This window comes from Abrus precatorius, unplaced genomic scaffold (assembly GCF_003935025.1).
Source record: "Abrus precatorius isolate BTA unplaced genomic scaffold, Abrus_2018 Scaffold2, whole genome shotgun sequence".
NCBI classification, from domain to species: Eukaryota; Viridiplantae; Streptophyta; class Magnoliopsida; order Fabales; family Fabaceae; genus Abrus; species Abrus precatorius.
Genome location: NW_020874362.1, coordinates 381470 through 405118, shown reverse-complemented (window position 1 = coordinate 405118; position 23649 = coordinate 381470). Strand labels below are relative to the sequence as shown.

Genomic DNA, 23649 nt, shown 5'->3' with positions numbered 1-23649 from the left:
CTAAATCCATTTTGTTTTGCCGTCAGCAACAATGTCATTTTTGTGGTAGGAGTCAAGTCTTGGCATCTTGGCCCAACCTCTCGCAAAACTGCTAAAGAGAAAATAGAGAAGGGTCAAAAGAGCGTGGTGATTATTGGTAGCAATGGAGAAGGAAGAAAAAGAGGAGTCCATCCAAAGAAAAGGTGGAAGAAGAAGTTTGTTGTTAACGGCAGAGTCCAGCGGAGAGAAGGGGTACCATAGATAATAGTGATTTCTGGCCAAAAGAAGAAAAAAAAAACTATATAATTACAATTTAAAATTACAGGACAATTTAATGAAAAGATAAAATTTACTTAATTAAAAAAATAAAATTACTAAAATTACACAATTTAACATTAGAGGACTAAAATCAATCTAATACGGGACAAAAATTGTAATTGAACCTTTTTTTAACCTACAATGGCAGGTATCATGGACATCGTGCACTTGAGGTCAATCAATCTCAACTATTCACGACCCAATTTCAATCCAAATGCTTCTCTTGTGTCTTAACAAAATCGATTTTGTTAAATTTCAGTCAGTTATCAAACATAAGGTATCACGAACGAAGCGTACAACAATTTAAAACTTAAATTGGTTCAATATGTGAAGTGGTCAGTTTTTGAGAAAGCTCTTATAATCCAATAATAATTAATAAAATTTCAGCACTATTAGCAAATACACTTATTAACAAAATTAAAAATAACTGTTTTAAAAATTTGAAAATATAAGAATATACTAAAACTCATTCATTATTTAGTATTTTGAATATTGCTAACGAAAATATGGCATCACTCAAAACATAGGTAAAGAAAGGTGAACAACACATAGTTTTCAAGGCAGCAAGGTTCTAGCGATAAGTTAAATCCCAAATTCCGATAATAGAGCACACTACTTTTAAAGCGTGTCCATTGCCTCTCCCAAACTTGTCCAGTGTCCACTGTAATGCTGTAGTGTACATGCTTTATCCTTACCACGTAGCAATTATTTCTATTTCTAAATATATGTAGCATGCAACTAAGATTAGATGCCTGTAAGATATTTAATACCCTGAATTCATGGTCTCACCGCAGCTCAGTCCAGAGCACAATGCACATGCACTACATAAATTGCATCAGTCCTACTCTCAGATTTCTAGCTAGTTCCTTCACGCTCATGTTGAATTCATCCTCCATCTGCCACCAATTGAAACAAACCAAATTACGTTCGCTAATGCCAAGTATCCACATTAACGTTTATCTAATAATAATAATTTAATTTTAAAGCAAGTTGAGTATGCAAATTTTTATATTATTAATCAATTAAAACATGCAGTAAACATGACTCTTAGATTAGAGTCATTATCACTAAAATTTCAAAACAAATATGATTACATGACAGTTTCAAAATCTGCTAGTGTATTTTAATTTAAATATTTTGTTAACTTTGAACTTAAATATCGAGAATAAGCAGATAATAATAATAAAATATTATTTAAAAAATATTTATTATATTTTTATAATTTTAATATAATTATTATATATTTTTTAATAATTTTTTTTTATTTATAATGCTTTAAGAGTTAAAATTAACAAATCTTTTCATTTAATTCTAACAACAGTGTACCTCGGCTACGATGGTCATGTCGAGAACAGAGGAACCGAAAGAAAAGGCACTGCTACTGGTGACTGAGAGATGAAGCTTCTCTATCTCTCTAAATATGTTAACAACCGCTGTCTTTTCTTTTTCGCAGTGGATTCGAATCAGCACGTTCTTCTTTGACACCCTTGCTTCAACCTCTGGCAGTGGCAGATTTGTCTTTGAGGGATCATCGGAGTTTCCGAATCCGCAGGAATTTGACGAGGTGTCCGAGACATCTTCGTCCGTAGTAACGACCTGAGATTTCTTCACAAACACCACCAATTCCTCGCTTTTCCTTTTGCTCTGCTTCTCCTCAAGCACTTTCACTTGCTCCTTTAGCTGTTTCACATACTTAATAGCGTCTCCCAACACAGAAGCTTTGTCCATCTGCAAAGAAACAAATTAGCATTCCTTCGTACCATATATACAAAATAAAATTTAGTTCCTTTAACGTGAAAAAAATTGTGTAAAATAAAAAGTTGAAATTTTATCTACTATTAATTTAAATTAAAATTTTTAATAAACAAAAATAACTTCAAATCAATGACAAATATTTTCACACTAGAGGAAGTAAATCCATACCAATATATATGTATATATCTAAATGTTTTGGTGACATAAACGTGTTTCAACAAAAAAAGATCGGGGTACATAAAAAAATGGGTACAATAGGTGGATGGATGAGAAAGTTATAAAAAAAAAAAAAACCTTTTTGAGGTCTGGAATAAGGGCTGAAAGGGCTATGAACTGCTGGCTAATTTTTTCTCTCCTCATTCTCTCTGCAATGATGTGATCTTGTGCGGGATAATGAGATCTAAGCCCTGACCCCTTCTTCTTGGTCTCCTGAGTAACGCGTCTTGGTTCATTCTTTGAAGTCAAAGCCATCCCATGATTCACAACCTTGGTTCCATTCTTGGAGCGTGATTCAACCTTCAGCGGTGGTGGATTCGTGTTGTCAAATGAAAGAATGAAGGAGCAGGGAGAAGAAGGTGTCTTTCGTGACTTGGAAGGCCTCTCTAACCCACTCTCATCTGCTGAAGAATTGCTCATGGTGGCATAAGAGCCGTGACTCTCCGTGGAGAGTGAGTTTTGCTTGTTCTCCTCATGTAGCCTATCTTGATGAGATGCTAAGTTTCCATCATCCAGGTTTGTGTCTGATTGATTGATGAAACTGTAATCATCTGGTTCCTGTATCAACAATGTTGGAAAAGTTGAGCATGAAATTAAAGAAATATATATCTTGAGTTGAAAATATCTGACATGATTTTACCATATCACATAACCAACTAGTCCATGATTCCTCCATTGATGTCATGCTATTGCAAAGTTTATCAGTTACTTTCAAGCAAGATGAGAATATCAATGATCCTGAAAAAATGAAAAAGTATTGGTCATTTAATTTGATATGAACAGCAACGTATTCAGTCATTCATATACACGTTTATTCCTTCTGAAAAATAAGATCAAGTACCACTTTTAGCAAAGGCTGAAAATGGTTCAATCCGATGCAGTGAAAAAACACAAGTTGGCTCGTTTATCTATATAGAGAGTAGCACCCTCCCCGGCCCAATAAACACGCCTACGCAGATTCTTCAACTTGTAGCCATACTTTACTACGTGCCCAAAACTGCTGGATACACATGTTAATTTATATGTCAGCTTGAATTTGTTGACACCTTAAACTACATTGAGTAAATTAGAGGGAATAATGCTACACATACATAGTCGTATAGTTATCAATACTGAGATTTAACAAAAGGAATATTTACTGTATGGGTGTTAGGTTTGGTTCTAATGTCTACTTCGATGATCTTTTTTATGGTTAATTTCTAATTTTATTAAAAAAAATTTACGTTTCCGTCTGGGGTGGTTGTGAATATTCAGTTTTTAATTTTATTAAAAACATTATTCTCTTAATGTTATCATTATCAAGGCATCAATAATGACATTATGATTACTGGTGTTAATATAATTGTTGTGCCACCAGCACACTTGCTATTACAATTACTAGTAGTCATCTCACCATCAAATAAACTTAAATTTAGAAGTATGAAGTAATTTAATTTTAATATTCAAAATAAAAATTTAAAAACTAAAAAGTACAAGAACTTGAAATTAAAAATTATAAAACTTAAAATTGATAACCATAAAAAAAAAACTTAATAATGTATTTTAAAAGATGCCAAAGAGATATATATAATAGATATAAAATATATGAAAGATATAAGACATGTCTCTTGAAGACATGAATATTTGCATTGTGGTGTAGTTTGAGGTATGAGAGTGAGGGAGTTTTTCATTACATTGTATTCTTAAAACGTTGTTCAATTGATAATATGTTCAAACTTGTGTTCTCAAAATTCACATCAAATGATATATATTCTTGGTATATAATTTTAATTGCGCAAAAGTTGTCATAGAAGAAGGATTAAAAATTTATGATCCTCTGAAGAGATTTCCATCGTCATGGATTGGTTTATGTAAAAAGCTTAGTAACTTTATTTGTCAAAAAAAAAAAAAACACAGTGTAAACGTTTTGTAACTTTATTCATATAAAAAGTACATATAAATTATTCTTAATTATTATATCTGTGTGTTACAAGAAAGTCCAATCCAAAAAGTACTCGTAGCATTGTGATTCTTTTAAGAGACTTAGAACCACATTATTCTAACTTCTTTTTTTTTTTTTTTACTTCACTCACCTGTCAATTAAACTTTTTCTTAGCCCAACTCATTAATCTTTATAAAAGTACTAATTGATATGACTTGAGCACACAAAGATAGTCTAATCCAAAAGACTACTCTATAAACGAAAGAATTTCAAAGCTTAAAAATACCAGCTAGAGCATTTTATTCTCCTCAACGGACAATAATGTGATTTATTTGTAATATACTTTTCTTAATTTTAATAGCATATAGAATGCCCGTGTAAAAGAGATATGATACACTTATATGATCCTCCCAACAATGAACCATAATAGTTATGGGAGATGTTACTCACGACATAGTCAAAGAGAATAAACCCAAGGAAAGTGATTCACACGCAAAATGTCTCAGATATCACATTATAAGGGAAATGATGCTAGTGAATAGAAGATATCATATTTATTTAAAAAATGTCACGTCCGGTGAATTTTTATTTTAAGAAAAAAATCATTTCTTTTTAAATAATTTTAAAATTTTGATAAAAATAAGTATTAAAAAAATAAACTGAAATGGATACATACAAAGATGAGAAAAATATTTTAATTAATAAAACAATATTCAATTATTTTTTAAAAATATTATGCTTAAATATTGGTTGAAAATTTAATTCTTATTTTAATATATCATTTTTAAAAATAATTCCCAAATTTAATATTTGAAAAAAATTAAAATAATAAATAACTAAAAAAATTTACTACTGCACTAGATGATTTTTATTTTAAGGCAGATAATTTATCGGAAAGAGGTCATGATCTGCTGCTATATACATAATATAACACGGCTCGAATCTTAACGTAACTTTACAGAGTTTATGTTTTAAAAAAGTAAAATTCATGTTTACGAGGTTACAGATAGGGAGTCACTTATGCTGACTTAAACATATATATTCTACAACTTGAGTATTTTATGTTTAATTGTTCATGATGATCAGTGTTTACTTCTTCTATTTTGGGTATTTTAATACATTATTTAGGTTTTTCCTTAGTCGTAGGAGTGGGAACAATCAGAACCGGTACTTAAGCTTAATCAATTATTCCTCCATTTCAAATTGATTAATATTAAAATATGAAGATTATGATTTATAATAATATAGAAAGGTAATTACATATTCTAATGTTCTATAATCTATACCGGTGTTCCCTTGAACTCAAAGAAAGGAAGATCGACAGAAGAACAAGTAATTAAATGATGTTTATATCTGATCAGATTCAAGAAATTTTATATTTCATATTGAGTCGCTTCATAAATCATTTGTGAAGTTCAATATTAATATTAATGCAAAATTACATGTCGGCATCTTTCTAAAGTTGATTCCCAACTCCCAAGCCCGTAAATGATACGGTATGCACCCTGTCGTATCCCACGGGCCTTGTGTCGATACTGCTGGAACCACAATTCCGGCTATATGCTCTCTTCCACACAAATTCAATTTATTTTCTTTTTCTTTTTTAACAAGATATAGGTATTTTTATTCAGATAAAACTTTTATGAATCACATTTTTAATCCTTTTTCTCTAAACATTTTTTTAATATTTAACATAACTATATATTTCATACTTTTAATTTTAGAGCAAGATCTATGCAATTTTTAACATTACATTGCAAGTTATAGTGAGAGATCCAGATCTCCATTATATATGATTTTGTCATTAAAACTCTAAATTGCCCCCCTTTTTTTACTAATTTGAATGCAAAGTTCTATCTTGTGCATGCCTCTAAGAAAGCAGAAACATATATAGGGGAAAGATACAAGTCAAGTGTTTTACTAAAAAAAATTATATTTAAATTTTAACACGCCTCCTGAATTTAAGTGTCCCTATTGCTTGAATCATACTGTCTTTCACGATTTCCATGCTTCATGTTGTACAAATACGTGTTTTCTCATCCACCTAATAGGTAATTTTGTTCCGGATTTGTAAAGTTGTTCAAGAGTTCGATGCATCGTTTTTCATTATTATATTTAATATAATACTTAAGCAAGTATGTGCTTTGTCATGTTTAGGTTTGGCTATAGTTAAATAAGGAACTAATTAAATAATATACTCAAGTAGAATTTTAACATAGATAATTTCTCCTAAAAAATATATATATTAACAATTATTCATTAAGCATGTTTTTTTACTATCTATTAATAATATTAATATATATTAATGAAGGTTGATCGAGTGATAGGTGACTTAGTATCATTTAAGTAAGATTTTGAGTTTAAATTTTTGTATATGTAAAAAAATCTCTAATAGTAAACTCACTTACTATATTTTTGTATGTAACTTAGATTAAATTCGAATTAAACTGGCTAGGTAAAAAAAAATATTAATATATAATTTATAAATATAAAGTTAATTAATCAATACACCATAACTTTAATACAATACATTACAATATTAGCGTAACTCTACAATATATGTATCATTAATTTAGACGAAACATATATTGCTGGGATAAGCTAAATAATTATTCCTTCTAATTTTAATGCTTTATCAATTTTATTATATTCATTTTTCATTTTCTTTTTTTAAATAATATAATAAATGAGCGGTATAATAAAGAATTAAACTAAAATTAATTAAAATATTAATATCATTTCTTAATTCTTGTCTAAAATTTTAAATGTTAAGAAAATGGAGGGAGTGATTGTTAGTTAGGGTATGGGTTTTTTCTAGTGTATTTTGCTCTAATTTACATGATAAACTCTATAGATTAAAATTGTGAAGGGTTTCAATGTAAACTATCTAGAAGCGTTGCGTCACTTCACACGTTTAAATTCTTTTCTTTTTTTAAATCAGCGAAGCTTTTAAAAAATATCATTGTGAATCCCATAGTTTTGAGATGAACAAAATGGTTTGACCCCCGGAAAAACTCAACTAGATAAAAAAAATGTAAAACTTGACGTGAATCCCATCTAATAGCAAAGAAAATACGATAGTATTCGAGTTTCTATCAATTAAATTCTCTTTAACCAACCAAAATTCCATGAATTGAACCTTAAAACAAATCGTGTATATTTCCATTAAAATTAAGAAATGTGTTTGAGTTATTTAAGTGTTTCCATATTTTTTGAGCGGCAAACATGCAAAATATTTCAACACTCAAAAAAATATTCTAGATTGTGGTATTGACGAAGAACAAGGTAATGGTTGAAACGTGTTGTAAATGTCACGTGAGACCATGTGACTTGTACGACGTTTACGACTCATGAAGATTTTGACGGATTATAATAGGATATAAGACAAAAAATAAAGTTTGGAATAAGATCACGATCTTATATATAGATTATGGTTTTACTAAAATATATATGTATTTTAAATATTCATTTTTCATATTTAATAGTTTAAAGTCAATTATTAAAATTAATTTTACTTTACTTAATTTACAGTAAAGATAAATTTATTATATTTTGTTAGTTAAACAAATAGAAAAAAAATGATATATCTTGCCATTAGGATTCGTCGCAACGGTCAGTCACACCAACTTATTTACTAAAGTATCCATTACATAACTCCGAATGCAAGTGGCAATATATTAGATACCATGACCAAATTGTTAACATTTTTAACTTTAGAAAATTTCTACACCTTTAAAAAATTAATAGACTTGAACTAAAATCAAATATTATACCCAATAACGTTGGTATCGAAATTCGAGCTATGTAGAGTGGGAGCAATGCTACTTGGTTCCAAAGAGACATGAGAAGTGTGAGCACAAAGTTTTAAATTATATTACTTCATAACGAGGTGGGGGGATGCATGTAACTTATCATGGGGAAAGGATATATGCCATTTGATCAATAACCTAAAAAATAAATAGTAATAATAAAATTATTACTTACCCTCACGCGTGTGCATTTCTTTTAGGCTATGTTTATATTTTATGTTTAAGAAAAGATATAAGGAAGAGAAAAAATTTAGTAGAGTTTACCTCTTATTTAAAAGTTAATTAATTAAGAAAGAAGGATTCAAAGTTTTTTCAAATCTCAAAATTCTCTCGTTTGATTTCTTGACTTCTTCGTTTCAAGAGTTTTTTCTTTTCTTTTCTTTTACTTTTTAACAATCAAGTTTCTTTTTTTTTTCAAAATTTATTAATTTGTAAAGTGAGAATCTTTTAAAAAATTATTAAGAATAAAAATATTAATTTTTAAAGAATAAAATATTATATTTTTTTATTTTTTAAAAATAATAATATATTTACATGATTAAATCCAACAAGCAAAGAGTTTCACCCTTTTTCTCTTTATTTTCACTTCTTTTCTCTTCTCATTACACCTTCAAACTCTTTTGTCTTCTCCTTCATACATCTAAATAAAGTCTTATAATATCTTTGACTTTTTCTTTTTCCAATGCATTTGTTGTAAGTTGTGAATTGCAATTATTATGTTTACTTATTAATTTCTTATTACCCTTTTATACGTATGTGTGATCTCATTAACTAATATTTTATTAAAAATTACATTAATATATATATATATATATATATTAACAATACTTTTTATTATTTAATTAGTAATTTTAAAATATTAATTAATATACATCATGTGAAAATAAATAGATAATTTCAATTATGAAAAGATTAATTTTTGTTTATATAAAATCATTACTATCTTTCTTTCTTCTTCTTCTTTTTTTTTTTTGCTAATAGTAATGCTATAAATCTTTTGCTGAAGAACATATAACTAGATCCTACTTATTAATGTACCCAAAAAATCGAAGTTGAGGCCCAGTATAGTAGGTCAAATAAATACTAGCGGGCCAATATTATAAGCAATCTGCAAGGATATCCGGCAATATAAAAAAAGAGAGGAGAGATTGCATCCTTCAAACAATCAAAAGAACATAATTAAGAGATCTAATGAAAAATTTGTACGTCAGAAAGCAGCAAGATGTCATCACTATTTCAACTTCTATTCTCTACTTAAGCTCGCGTTAAGCCGTGTCATATTGAAATTATTCCTAATATCTCCGCAAATTATTCAGTTTTTTTCTTCTGACAAGCAGGCACACATTGAAAGGCCTGAGAAATGGTTAACATTACAAGAGAAACACAAGATCACATATGATCAAGCTGCGTCCACATCTTGGGGAACACTGCAGGCAGGTGCAGCCATCACACATTAATAGCAAGGTCTCCGTTCTGGGAGGATTTTTAGTCGCTGGTGCATTAAATGTGATGCAATGTTTCAATCCATAACATTTTTCTTGAGGGCACCCCTAGACCTGCACCACGTTCATGTTATGACATTATTTTCAATGCCGCCACGCGTAGGTTCTTGACAAGCTCCTTTGTGGTCAACCTGTAATCATCGCCCATCTGCAAAAATAATAAGCGTTCAACTGTACTATTAAACTTAAGTCCCATCAAAAGGTAAAAACAATAAACTAAAATAATATTTATAACATAAAAAAACAAATTGATGATGTGACTTAGAAAGAAACAAAACTTATCAAAATACTGTTTATTAATTAATTATTAAGGTAGAACTGTCCTTTACCTGAGCAACTATTGTTATGTCAAGGATGGAATCACCAAAGGGTAAGACACTGCTATTCACAACCAATAGATGATAGGTTTGAATCTGTGCAAGGATTTTGACCAAAAGACCCTTCTGCTTCTGACAGTGGATCCGAAGCAGCATTTCTTGCCCTGACACTCTTACTTCCACTTGAAACAGTAATTCGCTGCCACCATCAGCATCAATGCTCTCATCACATGATGAAGAATCATCATCGCCACTGAGCTCTGGCTTGTTTACAACCACCACTGACTCTGCCCTTGTTTTCTTGCTCTGCTCTTCAAGCACCGCTAGACGCTCTTTGAGCTCCTTCACGTATTTGATAGCGTCCCCTAATACTGAAGCCTTGTCCATCTGTGTGGATTAACAGATTTTGCACATTAATTATTTTATAAAGTTAACAATAATGGATTTAAGAGTTAGCTAGCATAGTAATAGTAGCATGATATTTTATTTACCTTTTTTAGGCCAGGAACAAGAGCTGCAAGAGCAATGAAGCTTTGGCTGAGTTTCTCTCTTCGCTTTCTCTCGGCCATGATGTGATCCTGAGCGTGAGCAGGAGACCTCTTGCTATGTGAGGTTTTTGTTTCCAAGTTTTGATTTTTTGGAGACCCTTTTGGGTTTTGAGTTGGGAAACGCTGATTTCCCAATTGGGGTGTTGACACTGACACCATCTCGTTCTGTGGTGGGTTTAAGGTACAGTCAAAGCCATAAAAGTGATTGGTCTCGGAAAGGGATGGTTTTGGGTTGTCAAAAGAAAGAATCTGAGACTGAAAGGAGGAGAAGGAGGATGATGGAGAAAGATTTGTGATGGTGGATGAGTTAGAACTTGTGCTGATTGTTTTCAGCATCTTGGAGGGTCTCTCAAAGTCAAAACTTGTTTCATCAGTGGATGAGTTGTTACTAAGAGTTTTGGAAGTGCACTCAGAAGATAAAGATTGATGTAGGGTCTGATCCGGCAGAGCAGTAGCAATGTCATGGGAAAGGAACTCTTCTTCATCAACGTCAAGAAAATTCAATGGACATTCCTCAGGAAATAAATTGTAATCATCCATATCCTACATATATTTTAACAAAATAAAAAACCATTACGTTAAAAAAATTATAAAAATATAATAACTTAAAAATGGTACCTTATTCTTAGGAGATTTGTATATAAAAATAATTAATTTTTATTCAAAAATTGTCAATGACCTGTGAAGATAGGAAGAGTGAACATGAATTGCTTACCAAATCAGATAACCAGCTGGTTGCTGATGCATCCATTGGTGTGTTTAAGTCCTCCATTGTAACTAGGGATCAATGAGTGCAAATTAACTGTAAAACTTATATAATGTGCTTTAGCTCATTCAAACAATGAAAAATGAGACTTGGCTCTTTCGCTATTCAGAGCTATGCAATGTTGTATGTTTCTTTCTAGTGCAGAACAGGAGTCCCCGTGTTCAGTCTTTATAGCCTAGTTCTCGAGTTCTTCAATTCCGTCACTGCCCCTAGCCACGGACCCACAGGCCATAAACAACGTTTTAATTATTAAGAAATAAAAGCACGTGAGGACTGAAGAAAATCTCCGAGGTCTTCTTAAGAATGGGGGCAGCGATTTGTTATGCGTTGGATGGCAACTGCAGAGATTAATTATACCATTCAAAATTGGTAAGGTTGATATATATAATATGACTAACGAGAGAGTCGAGAAAATATAGTATTGGATGCGACACCCTGGAGCTGGGATTAGGAATATGAATCATGTGATATTAACATAATAATCTCAATAATTGAGTCAAGTAGTCAGCCAAGCCCCGACTAATTAGATTCTGATTTTTTATTTTTTTTTCATATTCAACTTTTCACGGTGGACTTTCTAAGTTCTAACTACCGTGGTATCTCATCAGGACTGTAAATAAACTTCAACTATTCATCCACGACTAAGTTTAAGTTTAAATTATGTCTAATTATTTACATTAGTTAACTTTACATTTTATGAGTTTAACGTTAATAACTTATCGATATATATTTTTAGATTTTTTATTTTATTTTAATTTTTATTAATTATATTTTAAATAAGTGACAATAATTCTTTTATAAAAATATATTATTTTTATGATAAAAATGTTTAACTACGTAAATAAATTATATTTCATAATGTTTTTATTTTATCATTTAACATAAAAATATTCATTTAAGAAAATTATAAACAAACTAATAACTCAAATTCAAACTTTAAAATTATTAATTAAGTCAAGCTTAAACATTTCTATTTTTTTTAACAAATCAAGTTTGAATTTTAAATATTCAATTTAATTTATACTCTTACATGCAATATTATACGAACGTGTATCGGTGGTGATTCATTTCAAGAATAAATCTAGCAAATCGTATTTTTAATAATAAGCTTATATAAATTTTAAATTTTATAAATTTAATTATTAATATAATATTATTAAATATATTAAATTAAACAATTTTATACATTTTAGAATCAATTAATATTTTGATATAAAATATTGTTTAAAATAAATATTTATTAAAAAAATTATATATCTACGTTTGACTATCATCACCGTCCATCATTATCTTGGAAAATAAATAAATACAACATTTACGTACGCATAATACTGATGAATATGCTAATAATTACAAAATAGCTCTTATAAATTGACAACTACCTTAGTTTAATACCACTTAATACTCATGGTTCACCAGGTAGTATCATGACAACATGATTTATTTTTTGAGGGGGGGACCGCGACCTGAAAGATGTGTGTGACATTTAAATTATAATAACGCTCCATCACTTTCTATTTAATATGGTAAAATATTTTATTTAAATAATTAAAATTTTATTATATATAATTATTTGTTTATATACATACCTAAAAATACATTTAAAGAAATAAAAAATAATTAACTATAAGACCAACTTTAATACAAGTTGCATAACAGTACTTTCTTTTCTTGCGCAAATTTAATATTGAGTTGCATTACTTGGTACAATATTAAAAGCAACTGTCTCTTACAAAGGGGTGGTTTTTAATCTAATAAATGGGTCGCACAGTGCAAGAGAGATGACAATCCAACGTTGACTATAAATTTATAACTATTTTTCATTTTTAATTAATAAAAAGTCGTTTTTATTATTATCAAAATTTAAATTTTGCAAATAAAATATTTTATAAAAAACATAAATAAATTTATTAGGTATTTTTATTATTATAAAAGTGAGAAAAAATTTATATTTTTATGCATTTTTTATTTGAAATTAAAATAAAATAAATTATAATATAAAAAAGTTATTATTGGGTGATCATTTATAAGACCCAATTAATATATTTTATATAATCACACGGTTAAATGAAGTGGTTGGTTAAAGATATTGTTATGACTCCCACAAAAAATTATAAGTCAATAACAAAATAAAAATATTAATGAAATAGAATAGTATTTAATAAAATAAACTCTTTTAAATTTTGAATACAGTTGATTCTCTTGAATTTAGGGATTGCAAGTAATTATTTTAAATATTATTTTATTAAAGACAAATTCAGAGTACAATGGTTATTCTAACCCATTACAACATTAAAGGAAATTAATAATATATGTTAAGCGCAATCATTAGTCCAATTCACATATACAATGAATCTTCTCAAAAGTTCTACAATAAATCACTTTCAAGAACCATACTTAATAAAATCAAACATTTCACTAGCATTTAACGCATCATTATTGGAAAGAATATTATTCTGCTGAAATCAAATTATTTATACTATTGCAAACCACACCATTACACCTTCTCCCATTTCTTTTTTCCATGTTGGATTCCATACATGCTTGGTAATGCCTCATGTAAATTTCCAAGTAAGCATAAACAAACACAAAATCGTTCAAACACTATATATCAGTCTCATAGAAATATCGCAATGCAAAAAAAGATACAGTATATCCTCAACTTCGGTATCACACAACCCACAAGTTTCCAAGAGAATTATTAATCCACATTTGGTCAAATTTCTTCGCACTAGGATTGCATTAAGCAGCAGAAACCAAACAAATACTACTACCTTATTTGGTACACTGACTTCCAAAATTTGCGTAAGGCTTGCACTAGATACAATTGCAAACTACTATCCGTAGTGAAAAAATGATGAATGTAGTGATAAACGGATTGCAGACTATATTTATTATTACCATCAAACTTCCATATTAATATGTCATTCACATTTTCTCTCGACCTCTTATCTTCCATAGTATCTTATAACTGCTATTGTAAATCTTTCTCTCATGAAAACAATTATCTTCTCCAAGAATTTTCTCACACCCATTGACTTATCTCAAATCTTCTATTATCAACCACGCGCTTTCTTATTAGTTATAGTTAAAAATAGTTTTGGATATAAATTTGTCAACGCAATATTTCTCGTCTATTTATCCTTCTAAAAACTAAAAGAACAATTATCGTTAAGTACTCATGTGACATTAGAATTTATCCACCGATCGACTTGCTTACAAACCCACAATAATGCAGTGGAAGACTATTTAGAATAATATTAAGAAGTGTTACTCTACCCCCAACATAGGTATTTGTGCTTCCAATATGCTAGCTTATGATTAAGCACCTCAATAAACTTTTGCTAAATACTTTTTTCTCGATTTATCCCCCAACATAGTACCTAAATACCAAACAGGCAAAGATCTCACTTTGCAATTTAAAAATTAAGATGTTGTGTCTAGAAAATCACATGTCATATTCAACTCCCCACAATATAACTCTAATGAAAATTAATTTTAAGCCTAAATATAAAGTCAAAGCTTCGTAGAATAGCCTTTGTCGTCCACAAATTTTTTTCAGTAGCTTTATCTATAATTAAAGTATTATTTGCAAATTGTAATAATCAAATTTATGGTTCATCACTAACTTTGATTCCAAAAAACAAAACTCTTTGAGACGACACTTTTCATCAATCCCCTCAAACTTTTCAATATTAGAAATAAAAAAAGAAGATAAAGAAACGTCTTATTTAAAGCTTATAGTTCATATAATTTTATATAAAAAAAATCTCATCAAAAATAATTTTACTTTCTAAAAAGGTAAAATTAGAGTAAGATCATTTCATTTCTTCTTTAAAATGTTTGTAACAAAGTAATTACTATTCACCCTCTAAATATAATATTTATTTTGATTATCTTGTTTGATCTCTAAATTCTAATAATTTTTTTTATATTATACAATAGTACTAGAATAAAAATCTTATAAACCATTTTGTTTTATTTATTATTCAAACCATAGAATAAAATTTTCACTCCACCCCCATTTCCTTTAAATTCATTCCATTTTATCATCTTCTATCAATTCAATCAAAGATAACTCTAAAAGTTGTCCTTATAACATTTTCAATTATGGTTTCATTAAAAGTGTCTTTTTTCGCTTTTGTCCTCTTTGTTTGGACTAAATGCCCTGTCTGCCACTTAAATTTTAAAAACAAACTAATTTTGCACCTATAAATTTATTCTGCTAACAATTAGAATGTTTTCGCAATAGATTATTTTCTTAATTATATAAAAATCATTAAGATATTAGTCAATCCTGTTTGAGTGGATCGGATATATAAATTTATCCTTGGTGGAACATTGATCTTTGCGTGATCGAAGAGCAATGATCATGTATCTTCTTCACACGTTAATGAAAAAAATATGCATATATAGAGCATGATTATATTTCAATTTTGTCTATGAATATCCTAAATGGAAATGTTTAAGCACTACATATGAATTCAAATAACCTGATAAACTATTTGAACTAAGAGTTCGAGAATACCATAACAATTAAATAATTTAATTTAAAATAACATTTTTGAGCTTGTTATTCAATCAATAATAAAAAAAAAAAGACGAACTAATAAATAATTTGAATAATATGTAACCTGCATATTACCGATTAATAATTTAATAACTCAAATTCTACCTTTTCTTTTATTGTCCAGAACCCATTAAATATAGTTAATCAGCTACCAATCAGAGCCGGGCAAATATTTTGATCCTTTTAGTTGGTCAAATATAACATAAAATAAATTATATATTCTATGTATCTCCTAAATTAAATATGTTTAGATAAATGTTCTAATTTAAATAAAATAGAAGTTGATTACAATTAATTTTAATGTAAAAAAAAAGTTTATTTTACTGAACTTATATTCTAACTTGACTGCACCTTCCTATTATTTTTGTGTATGCCTTCGGCCACGAGAAAAATTGATTATAATTAAATTTAATTTGCGTGAAATCGATTATAATTAAAATTAACATTTATTAATAACAATTGATTATTTCAAGAATCAACTTTCAAAAGTAAATGTTTATTTTTGTTCACTTATTATATATTTCTATTCTTTCCACACTAGATCCATTTTCTTTGACAAACGACACTGTTATGCTTGCACCATTTCATTCATTTCATTGTAGATTTGTAGTACATGTAAAAAAGATATCTGGTTTAACAATTAGGCTTATTCAATTTTCCTTAGTCATTATGTTATTTGTCATGAAATATTTTTCAATGTGAAATTGTATAAATCATCACTTTATAATGGAGAGGTTAATATGTTACAAAGATGTAAATATGATCACATTTTAAAAGATAACATAGATATCATAGTAGACATCTTTGGATAAAATCCAATTCTAATATTTAGGAATTACACATGACAACCAACTTTATCTTTGTGACTGTGTTATATATTTTAGACTATGACTAAGTCGAGTATAATAATTATTATAGATATTAATTTTTTTATCTAAATATCTAACATAATTATATTTAGTAAGAATGGAAATTGATAATACAAATTTCTTTTTAATCTTAAAAGCACGTACCAGTAAAAATAATAAATGTAAGTTTTGATGAAGAGAGGATCAACTTGTGCTTTGGAAGAAATTTTTGTGACACACATTACGCATTGAATATTTTGAATGTATTCAGCCAAAAACTCTACTTATATCTGAGATAGATCATTCATACACATATACGTATAATCAGAATAAGTTTAACAATTAGTAACTAACTAACAAACTAACTTATCAGTTTCTAATAGCTATTGACCGCAAAAAATGAATGCTAACTAAAATGATTAATTTACAATTTTATAAAACGCATTGCACTTTATTTTATTTTATTTTTTTAACTTTTCCTTATTTTTTAACTTTTGGGTACAATCTCCCTCATTTAGCTATTCATAAATTTAATTTAAAAATTTAATTAGAAAATAAAAAAATTGGAAGGACTTTAAGTCCGTTAGTAGCTTCGTTGAGAAGTCTTAGACTTATAACCTAACAATCTTACTATATAATATGATTAAAGCTTTGTTAAATTTGAATATAATAAATTTTTATATTTGCACTAAAAGTGGGTTTTTTTCCTGTATAGGGTTTAAACCAAAACATTTTATCCGTATGGGGTTCTTTGACAAAAAATTCCCTGTCTAGGGTGATTTGTGAGTGTCGTCAAAACTGCTGGCGACACATGATCAAGTATCGGCTGAAAGAATGCCGACACAGGTGTCAGACCCGACTACTGAGAGCGGTTCAAAATGAACCGCTCTCATAAATCAATTTTAGAGAGCGGTTGTAACGGAACCGCTCTCTAAAACGACTTTTGAGAGCGGTTCGAATTGAACCGCTCTCAAAAGTCATGTTAGAGAGCGGTTCACACCAGTGTCGGGTTGTTCAGGACCGACACACACTCATTGGTCCAGGCCCTCCATCTTTGTTCTGTTATTCATCTTCTTCGGTGAAAAATTTTTGCAAACATACTGCAAACGCAGAGGTGGAGGTGGAGTGGAGAAGCAGGGCAGATGAATGCAAAAGTTTTAAAGCTTTGAAAGGTAAGAAAAAAACATGATAGTGTATATTAGATATAAATATAAAATATTTATTCTTGTTTCCGTTTTTGGTCCCAGGAATTGCAATCTGTGGTGGTCCAGGGTATTGTGAGAGGGACTTTCGGTGGTCCAGATTCTTAGCAAAAGGAGGTTAGTAAAAATTTATATTTATAGTGATTTTGTTATGCATGTAAAAAATAGGAAAATAGGAATATAGAAAAATAGAAAAATAAAAAAAATAGTTAAATTAAAATATATAATTTGCTTGTTACTTATGTAAAAAAGAATTAAATAAGAAATATAAAAGAATTAAATTGAATAAATATATGAGGAAAAATTATGTATGATTATTATTATAAGGTTAATAAAATATAAAATTATGAATAACAAAATAAAATTGAAATAATAAGAATGAAAAACATTAATTAATAAATTTATATTATAAGAATCTGTAGTTGTTAAATTTGTAATAATATTTTAACAAATATTATGTCACATAAATAAGAAATAGTAAATAAATTAAAATTGTGAAAGATTAAAATATAGTTATGCATCAAATAATTATAAATTAGATTAATTTAAAAAAATTAGAGTAAAATATAAGGAATTAAGTGAAATAAAGATGAATATATAAGCAATGTAAGTTAAATAAAATTGAAAATATTATTTTAAAATATAAATGACTGAAAATAAAAATATTAGATCAATATTAATTTAGACATTTGAATATTTTAAAAAGTTTGTAGTTATTTAAATGATTTTAATCAATAATAATAAATTACAATTTTATGCATGTAAAAAAACAAAAAAAGGGAAAGAGAAAAATAGGAAAATAATTAAATTAAAATTGATTTTTCGTTTTATTTATGTAGAAAACTGTATTTAAAAGTAAAAATGATGATGATATTATTATTGTTATACAAATATTATTATCTTAAAATAACAAAAAAATATAATTAGAAAAATATTATTTGAAGGTACAAATTGTTTAATACTAAAATGATATTGTTTTTATTAAATTTGGTTGCTTATATTATAAATTTGAAGTAAATAGTTTACTTGTTTATATAGATTTTAGATGGCATCATCTTCGTCTCGTAGTAGGGTATTAAATCCTGACCCCGAGGATGGTTCATTACTGCGCTATCAGTCTATTCATGTTTCAGAGCATATTTGGGATGGTCGTGAACACCCAATATTGAGAGTGAGAAGAGGTCATTTCATACATGCTGGCATGGAGGGAGTACCAGTAGAGATTATTCCTCATTTGACAGTAGCAGGATTTGCTGGAGTAGCACAGTTGGCTAGTATTCCTATTGACCGCCAATTGATTACAGCGTTGGTAGAAAGATGGAGGCTAGAGACCCATACATTTCACATGTCCCCTGGAGAGTGTGCTATTACTCTTCAAGACATTGCTATTCAGATGAGTCTTCGTATTGATGGAAGACCAGTTATTGCCCCTACAGGAGGTGACAGGGCACAAATTGTTGAAGATTTATTGGGAATTAGACCACCTAATTCTGCATTTATGGGGAGCAGCTTGAAATTTACTTGGTTGGATGAGCATTTTTCCCATGTTGGGTTCACAACCAAAATCCCATTCAGCTAACTCGCTTTGCAAGAGCATATATTTTGAGACTTATTGGTGGGTTTATGTTAGCTGATCATTCTAGTAGTAGGGTCCTAGTTAGGTACCTTCCTTTACTTGAGGATTTAGAGATAACTGGACAATATAGTTGGGGAAGTGCAGCATTAGCCTTCCTATACAGAGAGTTATGCATGTCCACGAATATTGATCGGTCTAGTATTGGAGGATTGACTCCACTTGTGATGCTGTGGGCGTGGGATAGGTTCCCATTTCTATCTCCGGGTGATCCCCCTTACACACAGAATGATCTTCCTTATGGTGCACGGTATGTCTATAATATTAAAACTTTCATTCAATATTTACACAACAGTATTTTATTACAAACAGTCATGCTAATATTTATGTTTTTATAGGTGGTTAAGATTTCAAAATTTTAGGAAGGAGAGAAAGGATCTAGCTTACTTTAGGTTCAAATTTGATCATTTGAAACGTGATCAGGTATGCGTTATTTGTTTATGATATATGTTATCATCAATTAATAATTATGAATAATTACAATAATATTTTGTACACTTGCAGTTTGTGTGGCAATCATATAGTATAGATTTGATGCATACTTTGCCTGCCATATGCACTGAGGGCATGCATATATGGAGAGCTATTGTGCCGCTTATTTGTTTCCAAATATGTAAATGGTACCAGCCCGATCGTACCATGCGTCAATTTGGGATGGTGCAACATATTCCTCATGCTCCTTATCAGCCAGACCAGCTACATGACATTACTCTCAGAGGGAAGACTGCTGACAATTGGGAGTCAAAGTTCAGGGGCGTACTAGAGCATTGAGACAGGAGATTAGATTGGGTTGTGAGTAATGAACCACAAATTGGTCTACTGAGTTCGAACTCTGAATACATGCGGTGGTACCATACTCATACTAGACGGTGGATGAGCAGAGATGCTGCAGTGTTTGCATTACTTGTACGTATAGATCGTTCTAGTAAACGATTTTGTTTGTTTAATAGAATCTAATCTGAATGTAATGGTTATGCAGGGAGATGCTCATGAGAGGGCCTATTACTTGTGTAATGATGGGAGGGACACATTTTCATTTGAGGAGATGAAGGATTTGTGTGAGACGATGTTAGCCTTGCAAAATGAGCAGGAACGTATCTTAGAGCTTCATCCTCATGTGATCCTCCTATCCAGAGTGGAAATCTAGATGAGCCTCAGATTGATATTGGTATTGGTGAACAACGTCGAGAAGGCAAAGGTTTGCAACGTCGGCGAACGTCATTTCAGGTATTGTTACCTTATGCTTCATTGGGTCATTTTACTTAAATTATAACATGTTTCATTTGAACATACTTATGTGTTTAAAATTGCAGGCCACAGATTTTACATTGCCCCCTTTGCCCGAACGAGGAGATGGTGTTTATTATGTCCCACCACCTTTTCCGTTTCAACAATCACAATGGACACAGTCATCTTATGTTCACTCATCACAGCAATCAAACGTCCCTCCTGCATCTCCATTTTTCAGCGGTGAATTTTATGTTCCTGACGCTAGCCTTTTCATGATACCTCCTCCATATGAGCCTATGTTTTTCACACCGAGTGCACCCGGTGTAGGCACTCATCAAAGTGGATGTAGTGAGCAAACAACATCATTGGTACCTGGGCATGACCGTGGAATTGATTTTAATGCTGAATTCATTGCAGCCTCAGATGCAGCAGGAGCTGATGTGAGACGTAACCCTTACCGTGGAGCGCGAGATCGTCGTCGACAGTGCAATCTCACACCTCATGAGGAGGGACCTCATGAGCAGTCATTGAATTCTGATTGAGACTATGTTATGATACTGTATTTGAAAACTTTATTTGTTTGTTTAATGAATGTTTGCTTTTGTTTAAATGCACGACTCATTTATAATTTGCCACATTCTACACATTCGACATCAAACAAGATTAATCAAACAACATACATTAATAAGACAACATACCACAATAAGACAACATACATTAATAAAATCTAGCACACTTTTTACAATCATACAAAACTAGTCATGATTAATGTTAGCATTGCTTTGTTGAGTACAATGACGTTGATTATGACCTGGTTGTCGACATAACCTACATCGTTGTCGCGGTTGTGACTCAACCCAATCCATTTCATTTCTAATTCTACAAGCCTTTGGTCTTCCTTTACCTCGTGCTCTATCTTGATCAGGCAACAACTTCCATTCATCATTTTGTAAAATGTTTGCTTCATTTCCAAGCGGCCACCACTGAGATGAGTATGCGTTCACAACATACTGCAGAGTATATACAGGATCAACATACTGCCAAAAGTCTATACTTACAGTAACACAAGCGGCTATGACATGTGAACAAGGGTATCGGTATGCCTGAAATTTGCCACATTCACATTCACGTGTAGATAATATCACACTCCACTTATGACCCCCCCTTTGTGTCATTGGATTAAAAGCCTCTTCAATCTCGAACCTTGTACTTTGTATGTCGTAACGACGAACCTGATGCGAAGATGCTTCTTCTTGATTTTTTTCTATAGCTTCAATTAATTTACGACAATACCTTTTGCCATTGTTCATGTCATTGATTGCGCTTTCACCCCGTTTGACAAAATATTCGACCAATCTACTATAGGTTGCTTTCACAAGGGCAGTAATTGGGAGATTTCTTTCCCCTTTTAAAACTTTATTCACTGACTCAGACAAATTAGTCGTCATGTGACCATAACGCTGCCCTTCATGATCATAAGCCAAGCTCCACTTTTCCTTTGATATGTTGTCAATCCATGTTTGAACTTCAGGAGAATGCGAACGAAATTTATTAAGACCAGCTTCAAATCTTTGCTTGCAAGGTGTATACGCTACATTTAAATAAGTTATACAGTTAATGGTGAAAAATAAATATATATTCATAGATAATGTAAAATGTAATAGTGATAACATACTTACCTAATTTCATAAGCATACTCTTCATTGCGGAATTTTTGAATCTTCTATTTAAATTGCTTGCAATGTGACGAATGCAATAAACATGGTAAGCATTAGGAGGTTGCTACCCAATATGTGGATTAGACACAACACTTTTAATACTTTGATGGCGATCAGATATTAAACAAATTTCAGTTTTATCAGTAACATTTAGACGGATCATGGCTAAGAACCATTCTCATGCTGATAATGTTTCTCCTTCAACAATGGCAAATGCTATAGGAAGCACACTGTTATTGCCATCTTGAGTTGTACCAATAAGCAATGTTTGCTTATACTTACCATACAAAAAGGTACCGTCTACCTGTATTATAGGCTTGCAAAACTTGAAGGCTTCACGACATTGCCTAAACGACCAAAATACTCGATGAAAGACTCTGAATCTATTATCCATTACATTACCTCTCACATAATCATTGGTCTCAATTTTGTAAACTGACCCTGGAGCATGTAATTGCATGTATTCTAACCATCTTGGTAATGTTGCATAAGATTCATCCCAATCACCAAATATTGTCACAATTGCTTTTTGCTTTGCTTTCCATGCTTTTTTGTATGAAACTGAATACCCAAATTGGCCACTTATTCTCTCTTGGATTAATGAAACGGGAACAGAAGGTTCTTCTTTGACCATACCTATCAATAAAATTAAACAATACATCTCAGCTAATGATCATATCCAAATCATTTTAAATACACAAATAAATATAATCTCAATTGAGTTTCACGTACCAATAATGCATGAACAAATAAAATTTGAATCTAACTTTTTGTGATCTTGAGAAATCATAGTATTAACGCAGGTATGCATACCACCCCATCTCGTAATTTTCCACTTATTTGAATTTTTGGGTAGCAATGCTCTTACTTTCCAAGGACACCCGGAAATATGATTCACACACTTGACAAAATGAGTTGATGCTTTTGACTCAACCACAAAAAATGTTTGATGTTTGTTCATTGCATAATGTTTTATTGCCATCTTTACCTCCTCTTTAGAGTCAAATAGTTGTCCAACATATAATGATCTCCTTGTACCCATGATTGTGACGAATGCAACTCTGAAAAATTCAATTCTTGATCAGGATGTTCCCAATTAATAGCAGTGTAGTGTGAACTTATGTTCCAAAAAGGTGTTAAAGAATCTGTATTAAACTCAAGAAATGTTAGTTAAAAATATTTAACAATTATTGTATTATATAAAATTGTACCTGCAGATTGTCCTTGCATAATGTTATTTCTTTCAGTGTTTGAAACTGTCATCATTGAATCGAAGCCATCTTCCAAATCAGTATCAGAAGAACTATCTAAAGGAAT

General features: G+C 30.3%; 4 protein-coding genes across 4 annotated transcripts; 1 reads left to right on the top strand and 3 right to left on the bottom strand.

The window, feature by feature from the left end:
- Positions 1–1118: 1118 nt before the first annotated feature.
- On the bottom strand, positions 1119–2944 carry LOC113858105 (transcription factor bHLH18-like). Its single transcript, XM_027490566.1, has 4 exons — positions 2909–2944; positions 2347–2826; positions 1624–2025; positions 1119–1193 (listed from the first exon to the last, which is right to left on the bottom strand). The coding sequence occupies exons 1-4, from the start codon at positions 2942–2944 to the stop codon at positions 1119–1121; spliced, it is 993 nt and encodes a 330-aa protein (XP_027346367.1).
- A 6626-nt stretch (positions 2945–9570) lies between these two features.
- Positions 9571–11137, bottom strand: LOC113860066 (transcription factor bHLH18-like). The gene is made up of 4 exons (XM_027492692.1): positions 11081–11137; positions 10309–10908; positions 9830–10204; positions 9571–9648 (listed from the first exon to the last, which is right to left on the bottom strand). The coding sequence occupies exons 1-4, from the start codon at positions 11135–11137 to the stop codon at positions 9571–9573; spliced, it is 1110 nt and encodes a 369-aa protein (XP_027348493.1).
- Positions 11138–18796: 7659 nt separating this feature from the next.
- LOC113858094 (serine/threonine-protein phosphatase 7 long form homolog) lies at positions 18797–20155 on the top strand. The gene is made up of 4 exons (XM_027490550.1): positions 18797–19302; positions 19395–19634; positions 19747–19807; positions 19889–20155. Exons 1-4 carry the CDS (start codon positions 18797–18799, stop codon positions 20153–20155), a joined length of 1074 nt encoding a protein of 357 aa, XP_027346351.1.
- Positions 20156–21369: 1214 nt separating this feature from the next.
- Positions 21370–22318, bottom strand: LOC113858093. Its single transcript, XM_027490549.1, has 2 exons — positions 22294–22318; positions 21370–22205 (listed from the first exon to the last, which is right to left on the bottom strand). Exons 1-2 carry the CDS (start codon positions 22316–22318, stop codon positions 21370–21372), a joined length of 861 nt encoding a protein of 286 aa, XP_027346350.1.
- Positions 22319–23649: the final 1331 nt, after the last annotated feature.

What these genes read in the sequence shown, in the direction of transcription:
- LOC113858105 (XM_027490566.1), bottom strand. Translation starts at nt 2,944, where the DNA reads ATGGAGGAATCATGGACTAGTTGGTTATGTGATATG. An exon ending in TTATTCCAGACCTCAAAAAG is followed by an intron (nt 2,026 to 2,346) that starts GTTTTTTTTTTT and finishes GTTTCTTTGCAG; the next exon opens with ATGGACAAAGCTTCTGTGTT. An exon ending in ACATGACCATCGTAGCCGAG is followed by an intron (nt 1,194 to 1,623) that starts GTACACTGTTGT and finishes AATTGGTGGCAG; the next exon opens with ATGGAGGATGAATTCAACAT.
- LOC113860066 (XM_027492692.1), bottom strand. Translation starts at nt 11,137, where the DNA reads ATGGAGGACTTAAACACACCAATGGATGCATCAGCAACCAGCTGGTTA. An exon ending in CCAGCTGGTTATCTGATTTG is followed by an intron (nt 10,909 to 11,080) that starts GTAAGCAATTCA and finishes AAATATATGTAG; the next exon opens with GATATGGATGATTACAATTT. An exon ending in TTGTTCCTGGCCTAAAAAAG is followed by an intron (nt 10,205 to 10,308) that starts GTAAATAAAATA and finishes TAATCCACACAG; the next exon opens with ATGGACAAGGCTTCAGTATT.
- LOC113858094 (XM_027490550.1), top strand. Translation starts at nt 18,797, where the DNA reads ATGGCATCATCTTCGTCTCGTAGTAGGGTATTAAATCCTGACCCCGAG. An exon ending in GAGCATTTTTCCCATGTTGG is followed by an intron (nt 19,303 to 19,394) that starts GTTCACAACCAA and finishes TGATCATTCTAG; the next exon opens with TAGTAGGGTCCTAGTTAGGT. An exon ending in ATCATTTGAAACGTGATCAG is followed by an intron (nt 19,808 to 19,888) that starts GTATGCGTTATT and finishes GTACACTTGCAG; the next exon opens with TTTGTGTGGCAATCATATAG.
- LOC113858093 (XM_027490549.1), bottom strand. Translation starts at nt 22,318, where the DNA reads ATGAAGAGTATGCTTATGAAATTAG. An exon ending in GAGTATGCTTATGAAATTAG is followed by an intron (nt 22,206 to 22,293) that starts GTAAGTATGTTA and finishes ATTTAAATGTAG; the next exon opens with CGTATACACCTTGCAAGCAA.